At 40.0% G+C, this 11441-nt stretch overlaps 1 protein-coding gene across 1 annotated transcript; it reads left to right on the top strand.

The window, feature by feature from the left end:
• The first annotated feature begins 10 nt into the window (after nucleotides 1-10).
• Nucleotides 11-10879, top strand: Txn (thioredoxin). The gene is made up of 5 exons (XM_005329722.5): nucleotides 11-174; nucleotides 5834-5938; nucleotides 6373-6432; nucleotides 10099-10164; nucleotides 10668-10879. The coding sequence occupies exons 1-5, from the start codon at nucleotides 151-153 to the stop codon at nucleotides 10728-10730; spliced, it is 318 nt and encodes a 105-aa protein (XP_005329779.1). The 5' UTR covers nucleotides 11-150; the 3' UTR covers nucleotides 10731-10879.
• Nucleotides 10880-11441: the final 562 nt, after the last annotated feature.

Here is an 11441-nt window from a genome sequence, read left to right as displayed (position 1 = left end):
GACGCGCGCGCGCGCTCCGCCCCGCGGCGCCCCGCCCTGTCGCTATAAAGCGAAGGCGGGCTGCGCGCTCGCCTCCCAGCTCTGTCCGGCGCCTTGCATTCGTTTACATCGTTTGCAGCCGTCTCTTGTCAGATTCCCCCAACAGCCAAAATGGTGAAACAGATCGAAAGCAAGGTACGTGCGCCCGGGAAAGGCCAGCACGCAAGCGCAGCCTCTGTGGCTGGGGAAGGCGCTGCGCTGGGAGGTGGGGAGGCCGCCTCTCCGCATCCTTGGGGAAAGGGGACGCGGTGGCTCGGCCTGAGACTGAGAGCAGCCGGGCCCTAGGCGCGCCGGAGATTGCCGAACATGCCTTGGGGGAGGGGAGGAGAGGGGCGAAGGCCCCCTGGAGGGCGGGATTGGGGTGCCCAGCCCGGTCTGTACCCTGGGCACTGTGGAGGTAACACGCGTGCAGCGCCTGGGGGTACCCATACTGCACCTCTTGCACCCGCAAACCCTGAAAACCCCGATTGGAGGAAGGAGAGGGGATGGACAGGGTCCGCCCTTAGCCCCTATCTGCATCCAGATACGGATCCAGGCAAGGAGACGGAGGGGCCATTGGAGAAGGCGCGAGGTCGCTGGTCACCACGCTCTCCGTATGCAGTGTAATCCACCCTCGTGGGGTGCGGTGAGCCCCCTTGAAAGCAGGTCTAGGCCAGAGACCCCATCTGTTACATCAGTGTCCGGCCCCAAGCAGGACGCGTTCCTCTTCCACACAAAGTGGGCAGACCGATCCCTGCTGGAGACCCTCAGGAGCGTGCCCCAGGTGGCTCCAAGGAAGTGAGGTCCAGGCCGCGCCCGCGGGACTCCTCCTCCTGCGGCGCAGGGCGTGTTTCCGGCAGCGCTGGCTTTGGAATGACTCAGTCCCCAAGGCTGGGCCCGGGGGCCTCGATTGCCCTACCCATCAGTGGTTCGCCCACCTTCAGGTTTTGCCGGAACCTGGAGTAGCTGCGTCCGGCTGTAAGCTCATCGGCCTTCGGGTTCGAGCTAGTGGTACTGTCCTTTTAAACATGCCCAAGGGAAAAAGTGTTCCGGTATTCGAAAGTTATTGCGAGCTGAATATCCTCCTGATTGGAAAACCCAGAGCCTGACATATAATGTCTGTACTGTAGCCAATCGGAACTGTTTGTTAAAAGGAGAGACAGAAAGTGAGTGGGAGAAGTTTGATAGATGGCAGATCATTTACCCTGAGGTACTCTCTCCACACCCGCGCACCCTGGGAAGGCAAAGGAAGGCAATCTTGGCGCTCCGAGTACCTGTTTGGTGCAGATGGGCCTCAGAAACAGAAGTTGTTACGTGCAATGTGTGTGATGGTCTCAGCTTCCTTTGGTAATTGTTTGTCATCTTGTCTTTAATTTTTTTTAATTATCATAATCCTTGTTTTTTAAAAAACAGCAACCCTCCCCCCATTTGTAGATAAGAGATCCTTAATAGTGCATTTTGTTCCATATACATTTTTCAATATCTGTGTAACACAGCCTGTGCCTGGGAAAGGAAGGGAAGGCAGAGTTTGTTCTTAAGCATCTGGCAACCTCAGTATAACCAAGCTGGTGGAACTCATGGAGCCAGAAGACCTTGGAGTGGCCTGGGTTAGTTTGCTTACAAACCCACCCAACTAGGAACAGGAAGTTGCTTTTGGTTCCTGGGGAATACCTGCTCTGACCTTCCCTGTTGTAACCATGGTAGCTATGACCCTCCTCTCTGTCTAGTTAAGAAAGGTGTACAAAGGTGACAAGACATTTGTTACTTAAGAAAACACCACAGCTTGAGTTCAAGGGCATGGCAATCAGGGTTTTGTTTTTGTTTTTTTAAACAACTTATTTATCTTGGTACACAGGATTGGAACCAGGGATACTTACCCACTGAGCTACACCCTCAGTCCTTTTTTTGAGTATTTTGAGACAGGATCTTGCTCAGTTGCTTAGAGCCTCACTAAGTTGCTGTGGCTGTCCTCAAACTTTCAATCCTCCTGCCTCAGCTTCTTGAGTCACTGAGATTACAGGTAATGTATGTACCACCATACCCAACTCTAAATTTTTTCATCCTGGTGTGTTAAAGTCGGTACCATTGGCCTTCCAGAGCAACTGTTTCTGAGGCACTGTGTAGGTAGTATGGGGCCTGTTCCAGACATGAGTACAATAATGGGCCGTAGATGCAATGAGGAAGAAGAAATCAGAAGTTGTAGTTTACCCACAATTTTTTTCTTTTTTAAAAATGACAACTACCATTTCTTGAACTCCTACACATAAAGCACTTCATTAAATGCTTTTCAAACTTCTCATGCTTATCACTTTTGGAATTGAATGTGTTTTGGAAAAGAGGTGTTAGACTCTACTTTTGTTTTATGTACCGTATGTTTTGTTTCCAGGTTATTTGTGTCAGTGATGGGAACATTTATCAATCATGATTGTTAGTTTCTGGGAGCTAAAATTTGTGATTTGCTTTTTCATAAGGTAATCTTGAATAATTTTCAAGCTGAATCTATTTTATGCAAAGTTAGGTCAGAAGAGCATCTTAATGAGAAATCTACATATACCTGGCTCTGTAGCTTATGTTCACTTAAGCCAGAAGCTCTTGTCAGAATTTTAGGTAGTTTTGCTTGAATTGTATTCAGAACTGTTTGGGGATATCCTTGAGGATATTTAAAATACAGTAAAGAATGAGTTGATCAGAGCTGGGATTGTAGCTCAGTTGGTAGAGCATTTTTCCTAGCATGTGTGAGGCATGGGGTTCAATCCTCAGCGACACATACAAGTAAATAAACAAAATAAAGGTGTTGTGTCCATCTACAACTTTAAAACATTTTAAAAAAAAAAAAAGAATGAGTTGATCAGATTGTGTTGTGTGCATGTATGGATGTGGTATAGTGAACAAAATCATTGCCCCAAAAAGAAACCTTGTTAGACCTGAAAATCATCCTAGGGAAGTCTCTGAAGTAATTTTATCTGGAACAATCAGTAGTGGCTTGGAAAAATGATTTCTTTCTTCTACTCTCTGCTGCATCCCTATCCCCCACCCCACATGCCCAGATCTCTCCACATCCAAAAGTCGGGTAGATGGGCCTGCGTAACTGAAAAAGTTACTGAAGCACACCATTCCAAAAACATGAGGTAGAAATTTAAAATCTAGGAAAATAACTGTAGTTTATAGGAACCCACATTAGGCTTTTGTTTTGGGTGTGTGTTTTTACCTTACAGTGTTTTATTCATTTACTTTCCTTCTTTATTGAACCAGATCTAATATAATTCTTGTGGGGGAAGGGAGTGTTATTAATTTTTTATTAAACCCAGTTTGACCAGCAAAATGAAGAACATCTAGATTTCAGATACAGAGGTTTGTGCTTTGATTTATCTTCCTTGCCCCAGTTTTGGGTTTTGGTCAACACTGACTATTGTTAAAATGAGTCCCTTGTAACTAGAATGTTAGGTTCTTAGGGTTACAGTATCAAGACCATTGGTAAATAATTCAGGGAGGTGGTGGTAAACGATCTCTTCATCATTACTGCTGGGAGTTTTTTAATGTTTATTTTTTTAGTTGTAGTTGGACACGATACCTTTATTTTATTTATTTGTATGTGGTGTTCAGGATCGAACCCAGGGCCTCGCACGTGCTAGGTGAACCCTTTACCGCTGAGCCACAACCCCAGCCCCTTAATATGTATTCTTTATGCAAAATAATATCTACAGAAAATTTTCTTCATGAGGAACTAAAACTGATTTTCTTTCATGAGCAATGATGAGGGTATTATTTTGAACTAAAGGGCAAAAATCAAAGGTTGATGTGCAATGTCATCTCAGCTCTGGAAACCCAATATGCATGCATGCATGTGCGCACAAACAAGAAAATATCCAACAGAAAATGACTGTTAGGGGGTCAGTTTTCAGGGGTGTTTGTTTATTTTTAGCTTTTTGCATATTCTTTCATAGACAAATTCATCAGAAATCTTAGCTTTTCTTTTGGAGTAGCTTGTGAATTTTCAATTGTTAAAATCTGTGTCCTTTAGAGACTAACCCACAAAATTACGATTATCTTATATTAGACAAAGGTGCTAGAAACATACATTTGAGAAAATATAGTCTCTTCAACAAATGGTGCTGGAAAAACTGGAAATCCATATGCAACAAAATGAAATTAAACCCCTATCTCTCACCATGCACAAAACTCAACTCAAAGTATATCAAGGACCTAGGAATTACACCAGAGATCCTGTGCTTAATAGAAGAAAAAGTAGGCCCTTATCTCCATCATGTGGGATCAGGCCCCAACTTCCTCAATAAGAATCAATAAATAGGATGGATTCAAACTAAAAAGCTTCTTAGCTTCTTCTCAGAAAAGAAACAATCTGTGAGGTGACTAGAAAGCCTACATCTTGGGAGCAAATTTTTACTCCTCACACTTCAGATGAGTACTAATCTCTAGGGTGTATAAAGAACTCAAAAGGCTAAACGCCAAAAAAAACAAATAACCCAATCAATAAATGGACCAAGGACATGAACAGACACTTCTCAGATGATGATATGCAATCAGTCAACAAATATATGAAAAAATGTTCGTCAACTCTAGCAATTAGAGAAAAGCAAATCAAAACTAATCTAAGATTTCATCTCCTGTCACAGTGGTAGCTATTATGAAGACAAACAACAATAAGTGTTGGCGAGGATGTCGGGAGAAAAGGCACACTAGTATATTGCTGGTGGGACTGCAAATTGGTGCAGCCAATATGGAAAGCAGTATGGAAATTTCTTGGAAAATTGGGAATGGAACCACCATTTGACCCAACTGTCCCTCTCCTCAGTCTGTACCCAAAGGACTTAATAACAGCATACTACAGGGACACAGCCACATCAATGTTTATAGCAACACAATTCACAATAGTTAAACTGTGAAACCAACCTAGATGCCCTTCAGTAGTTATGTCCACCGAAAACTAAGAAATAAATATTTTTTTTAAATGTGGCTTATATACACAATAGAATATTACTCAGCAATATAAGAGAATAAAGTCGTAGCATTTTCAGGTAAATAGATGGAGTTGGAGAAGATAATGCTAAGTTAAGTTAGCCAGTCCCCCCAAAAAAAAATGCCAAATGTTTTCTCTGATATAAGGAGACTGATTCATAGTGGAGTAGAGAGGGAGAGCATGGGAGGAACAGACAAACTCTGGATAGGCAAAGGGGTGGGAAGGGAAGGAGGGGGCAGGGGATTAGAAATGATGGTGGCATGTGATGAACATCATTATCCAAAGTACATGTATGAAGACACGAATTGGTGTGAATATACTTTATATACAATCAGAGATATGAAAGTTGTGCTCTATATGTATAATATGAATTGCGATGCATCCCACTATCATATATTAAAAATAAATCAATAAAAAAAATCTGTGTCCTTGTGACCTCTTCAATTGCTGTGACTCTCTGTCAGTCCATAAGAATTTAGTGACTGTCTACCAGATACCTAGATTTGATATGGTAACATTGTGCGTAAAAATGTTATTTTTTAATTTTCCTTTCATTTACTTAGTTTGAATATAAGTTAGCCAGTTCACGATACTTTATTAAACAACAACAACAACAAAAAATAAAGTGAAGGCATAAGTATCAGGAACTCTATGCATTGTATCTTGTTTCATCTTCTCAAGTGACAGTAAGGCTGGTGTAGGATTCCTTCATACCCGGTTTCTTTGACTTATTGGAATTTGCTGAAAGCAGGACCTCTGAGTTGTCCTTGTGTCATCAGGTCTCCAGAACTTTTGGAAATGAAACTATTCAGCCTGTTTTTCTACCACCCTTTGTAGGAAGCTTTTCAGGAAGCCTTGAACTCTGCAGGAGACAAGCTTGTAGTAGTTGACTTCTCTGCCACGTGGTGCGGCCCTTGCAAAATGATCAAGCCTTTCTTTCATGTGAGTATGAGCCCTTGGTATTTTGGGGTCAGAAGTCATCAAGCTAGAAGAGGTGTTTGGGGGTGGTAGTTTTTGTTTTGCTGGATCAATAGTCTAAAAGTAGCAGCAAAAAATAATAACTTAAATAATATAGGTTCAATGCACGTAGCCTGTTGTAGACAACTCTCAGAAGTTAATTTTGTTTATCTGAAATTGTTTAGCTTTTTTTTCAAGTTGAAACATGGGCCCAATTTGGCTCAAAGTTGAGTGTGCCAGATTATTTTACATGAGGAAAATCAAAATGTATTTTATTTATGCCGACCTGGTTCTTAAGCTAAATTTTTAGATCTTTAATTAGTCTCTACTTTCGTTAACTTTCCAAAAGAAGGTTGAGTATATCAATTGCCATTATCCAGTTCTAAATTTTTTTGGATTTTGCATTTTAAATTTTCCAGTCCCTCTCTGAAAAATATTCCAATGTGTTGTTCCTTGAAGTAGACGTGGACGACTGTCAGGTACGTAGCTGAAATTCAAGATACTACTGAGCTTTTCATGTTGGCCTTTTTCTCTGTATAGCATTAAAAAAAAATATCAAGCAATGGTAGAACTGTAATTCTATCTAAAATATTGTATTTCAGAATAGGTGATGGTGATGATTATGGGCTTAATCCTAGATATCAGGAGCTAAGTGCATCGTATCCTAAAGTAAACATAAAAACAGATAAGGTGTATGATCAAGGCTTCTGAATCATATCACTCACCCACTTTCTAAAACCCTACATTCTACCTGCCATTCTGTAATGCTCAATAAATAGAAATTGACTACAATAATTAAATCCGTAGGCTTTATAAGTATTAATTCATTTAGATCTTTGTGCTGATGTCATCCCCATTTTACAAATGAAGAAACACACAGAGAGGTTGTCTTTGGAGTTGAAAAGAGTATGTGACAGAGGTCAGATTGAAAGTGAGGTCATCTGACTCCCCTGTCTTTCCATCACACTTTAGAGGATGCTGCCTTGTGGTGGATACAGATGGAGGTCTTAGCACATGGCCCTCTCTGCTCACATGGTACACTGAACTTGGAAAGCCTGTTCAGGATGCAGCACCTTTGGACATCTTTACCAGATGTGGGAGCATTTTAGGCAGGTGGAGTTGGGAGGGTGTGATGTAGCAACAAAGGTGCTAGACCTAGGTTCTCATCCTGGTTCACCAGCTTCTGCTTCAAGCTCATCTCTCACCTTCTTGGAGCCTCGGCTGTCTGTCTACAGCAGATCACCTGCCCCAGTCACAGGCTTCCCCTTTTCTCCATGAACTCTTCTCCAGTTACCCCGTTTTGTTCCCTGGACTACATTTTTTCCCTTCCTAGGTGTCCTCCTGATTTATCTTTCATTTTGCATTTATGGTAGCGATACGGGATGGATCCTCCACCCAGACTTGCTTGCTTTATTTCCCACTTCTGACTCTAAAATCTATGCAAATATTTCAAAGTTCAAAAAGCTGATACCTGAAACATTTCTGGTCCCAAGCATTTTGGATAACGGATGCTCAACTGTACCAATCTCTGTCTGTGAACAGGCTGTTTTGGGACCAGATATAGAATAAATGAATGAATGAATATATGTTATGGTTCAGTACAGTTTTTGCTCTAGATGTATTGCAGAATTTTTTTGTGTGTGTGTGGGGGGGTTAGCATAATTGCTCATGTTTATAGGTGGGGGGAGGATTCTTATTCCCCATTTAATTTTTTTTTTTTTTAGTCATTTTTTTCCTATATGGTCACTTTAGCCAGGAGTAATTGGCACTGGACTACATAAACTGAATGCTAATGACTCTATCACATAAAAACATAATTTTTATTAGAAAGTAATAATATGTGCCAGATGCCATGGTAGGTCCTTCACATGCATTGTCATAAAATGCTCACAGTGACTCACCATTGTATAGGTGAGAGGACTGCAGCATGTGGACTGACATATAATGTATGAGCAGAGCAGCACCCTAGACTTTACCAAAGACAGGCGCTCTTCCTGCCTCCATCTTGAACCTTTGGGAAGTAGGATGCGTAGAACAGGTGGGGACTTCCCATGAAGTCCTTCCTCCTTCATGTCTGCTTGGGGCACACTTGCCATCACCCTGAAAGTATCATTCAAAACTTGAAATGACCCTCTGACAAATTGGGGCCTTTTAATTTTGCTTCACTATTCTAAAAATTGAGCAGCACAGGGGTTTTTATAGTTCCCTAAACTCTTAAGAAGAAATTATCTTGTAGATACAACAGGTGCAAACGGACAGTTAGAAGACTGACTTGGATGTGTAAAGTGATACACAAGGAAAATAATTTTATGTTCACAAAAAGATATGAGGACTACCCCCTTTGAATAGATCCTGTTTCTTTGACAGCCAACAGGGTGTGATACTTATTTTGTAAATTAAACAAGAAACAAAGTAGCTTAGACCTGAATATTTTGCAACCTTTTGGAATGCCATGTGTTTTGATTTGGGTTGGAACAAGAGTCAGCAATGAGATAAGGATAGAGGTGGTGTTAGCCTAGAAACCAGTGAAATTAAATTTCATAAGGTTAAGCAGAGTCCTATTCTGTTTACTAATAAAAATCTAAGATTGGGCAAAACCATAACAGGACAATGGGTTGATGGTTGCCAGGTAGTCAGACTTTAGTACTGACTACAGGGGCAGCTGGTGGAAAGTTGCATTTATCAGATTGTCAAATTCCAACACGGTGGTATTGGAACCAGGCCAGGTTTCTGTTTTTAAAGAAAGGAGTGGTGTTTTTAAAAAGGAAAAAAAAAAAAAAAAACACAACTTAGGATTAAGAATTTTTTAAAAGCTCAAAGGAAAATTTTTCTATAGTGTGCATGCCTTTCCAATCACTATAAGGATAGCCAAGTAGTCTATAAAATAAAAAAGTGATGCTGGAGCTGGGCAACTTAGTGAGAATCTGTCTCATGTAACTAAATAAAATTTAAAAATGGCTGGGGATGATTTCAGTAATACAGCACCTCTGGGTTCAATCTCCAGTACAAAAAAAGACGCAGGACTGGGGTGTGTGTGGCTCAATGGTAGAGCATTTGCTTAGCAAGCATGAGACCCTGGGTCCCCAGTACTGCAAAAACAAACACTGGACAACAAAAATAAATTTAAAATAAGACATTAGCAATAGACAATAAAGACTCGGTATAGTTAATAGGACTATCAAACTTTACTGGGATCCATAAAATAATTTTAGTAGATGATAATGCCGTGTTCATGGACATTGATTCAACATTATTAAAATATCAGTACTCCCAAATTTATCTAACTTTAACCCACGTTCAACAAAAACAGATCATGATGTCCTGAAACAGTATTGCTAAGAAAATTCTAGGAAGTTTTTTTTTTTACAAAACAAACCAGGGAGACAAGTTAGCCTCAGCTTCATAAATACAGCATATATATTAACTGCATTAATTAAAACATTGTGATCCTGTAACCACAGTACATTGATCCATAGGAAAAAACTAGAAAGCCCCCCAAAAATAGAACCAAGTCTATGTAGCCACATATTAGTAATTAATCATAGAATTAAAATGTTGTATCATTATTTATTTTCAAATAAATCTAGAAGAAATACAAAAATAAAAATCGTAGGAAATATTGAACATGAAGAAATGATAGCCATTAAATATCAGTAAATATTTGATTGATGCAAAAATCTATAAATCCTGTGCTTTCAAAGGATGGGGTAGATTAGGGCCAGAGGATCTGGTTAAAGCAGGGTCTTAAGCTAGCTGGCAAAAGTCAAGGTAAATACTGGTAAACTGATAGAAGTTCCCTGGAAAATAGTTTATAATAAACTGGAGGCTTTAAAATAAGCATCCTATTTCAGCAATTCTAGAGTTGATGAGAAAATTGAATCAGTTAGCACAGGTATGTATATTCATAAGTAGGAACCCCATAATAAGACTAGAGAGACTAAATAAGAAGCAAGAACTGCTAATTCTGAAGAAGAACCAGTTTGGCTTTTGTGCTGCCATTGCATTCATGACAATCGCTAAAATTGTCTTAATGCAGAGACATGGAGTGTATAATGAGAAGGAATCTGATTTGGGACTGTTTCATCAATGCTCAATCCTCAGTCTTGTTTTAATCTTCTCCCCTGCTACCTGCCCTTCCCCCCTAGGACGTTGCTGCAGATTGTGAAGTCAAATGCATGCCTACCTTCCAGTTTTTTAAGAAGGGTCAAAAGGTATGTACATCTGACCTTTAAGAAGACTCGCAGGACAAAAGGAGGGCTTGTGGTATGAATGAAACGATGGAAGTGACTTTCCCTTCTTAGGGTGAAGCATATCACTAATTTCTTCATTCAAGAGTATCCAATAGGCCATTTTTCATTGACTCACATAATGTGATACCTAACTGATAACTGATCTTTGATAGAACTAGACTCTAAATCTCTGTGATTGGTGCTTTATATTTATATCATAAAGTATGTAGGATTTCTTAAACATCAACAGGCCGTTCATCATTGTTAAGAGGTAGTTCTGCTAGAAACTTGTACTTGAGCCTTTTGACTTTGAAGATTGTTCTTTTTGTTGTTTTCGACTTTTTAATTTAAAAGAACTGTTATTCATTGAAGTTTATTTAAATAAGCTTCTTTTTCTTCCCCCATCCTTCCCTCATTCTGTGATCATATGTACAAAGTAGAGATGTAACGCCACATCTAACGTCAATTCAATATTCCCTTCACAGGTGGGTGAGTTTTCTGGAGCTAATAAGGAAAAGCTCGAAGCCACCATCAATGAATTTGTCTAATCGTGTTTTCTGAAAAATGTAACCAGCCGTCAGCTGTTTAAAACTTGTAATTTTTTTAATTTACAAAAAGTATGAAGTATGGAAGCTATATACCCAATTGCCATCTGATTATAAATGACAATAAAATATTAATTCTACCCTTTTTAAAACTGCCTGGTGTGTCTGAATAGTCTTCAAAATAAATAAGAAAGGACCATCTAATGTCTATTTTTCCCCACTTCTGAGGGATCGAATCCAGGGCTTCACAGTTACCAGCCACTAAGCTACATCCCCAGCCCCAGGCTTTGTTTTTTTGTTTTTTTGTTTTTTAGATAAGAGTCTCACAAAGTTGCCCCAGCTGGCCTTGAACTTGCAGTCAGTCCTTCTGCTTCAGTCTCCCAAGTAGTGGAATGTGTACACCACCCATCTATTTTCATGTATTCTGTTTTAGTAACCTAATAGCCAATGATTATTTTAAGAAGATTTTTTAAAATCATTACTATCAACGTGTTTCTGGAAAAATCTTATTAAGGTTATACAGGAAACAGAATAGTATGTAAGAATTTATTATCCTGTGACTTTTCTGAACAGAGAAGATAATATTCTCTGTTCTAGCAGGTAAATCTACTCTGCTGTCAGCATGAACATGGGCGTCCACCCAGAATGGAAGTGTGTATATCTAGTATAAGATTCCTGTGCCAAAGGTCACAGTCCAACACTAATTATGTTAAT

This window comes from Ictidomys tridecemlineatus, chromosome 4 (genome assembly GCF_052094955.1).
Source record: "Ictidomys tridecemlineatus isolate mIctTri1 chromosome 4, mIctTri1.hap1, whole genome shotgun sequence".
Lineage (NCBI taxonomy): Eukaryota > Metazoa > Chordata > Mammalia > Rodentia > Sciuridae > Ictidomys > Ictidomys tridecemlineatus.
The sequence above is the reverse complement of the archived record's forward strand: the minus strand, read 5'-3'. Positions and strand labels throughout refer to the sequence as shown.

Bases quoted from the DNA above. Each gene is read 5' to 3' on its own strand.
- Txn (XM_005329722.5), top strand. From the start codon at position 151: ATGGTGAAACAGATCGAAAGCAAG. The intron at 5,939-6,372 runs GTGAGTATGAGC...TAAATTTTCCAG, and splicing joins TGATCAAGCCTTTCTTTCAT to TCCCTCTCTGAAAAATATTC. The intron at 6,433-10,098 runs GTACGTAGCTGA...CTTCCCCCCTAG, and splicing joins TAGACGTGGACGACTGTCAG to GACGTTGCTGCAGATTGTGA.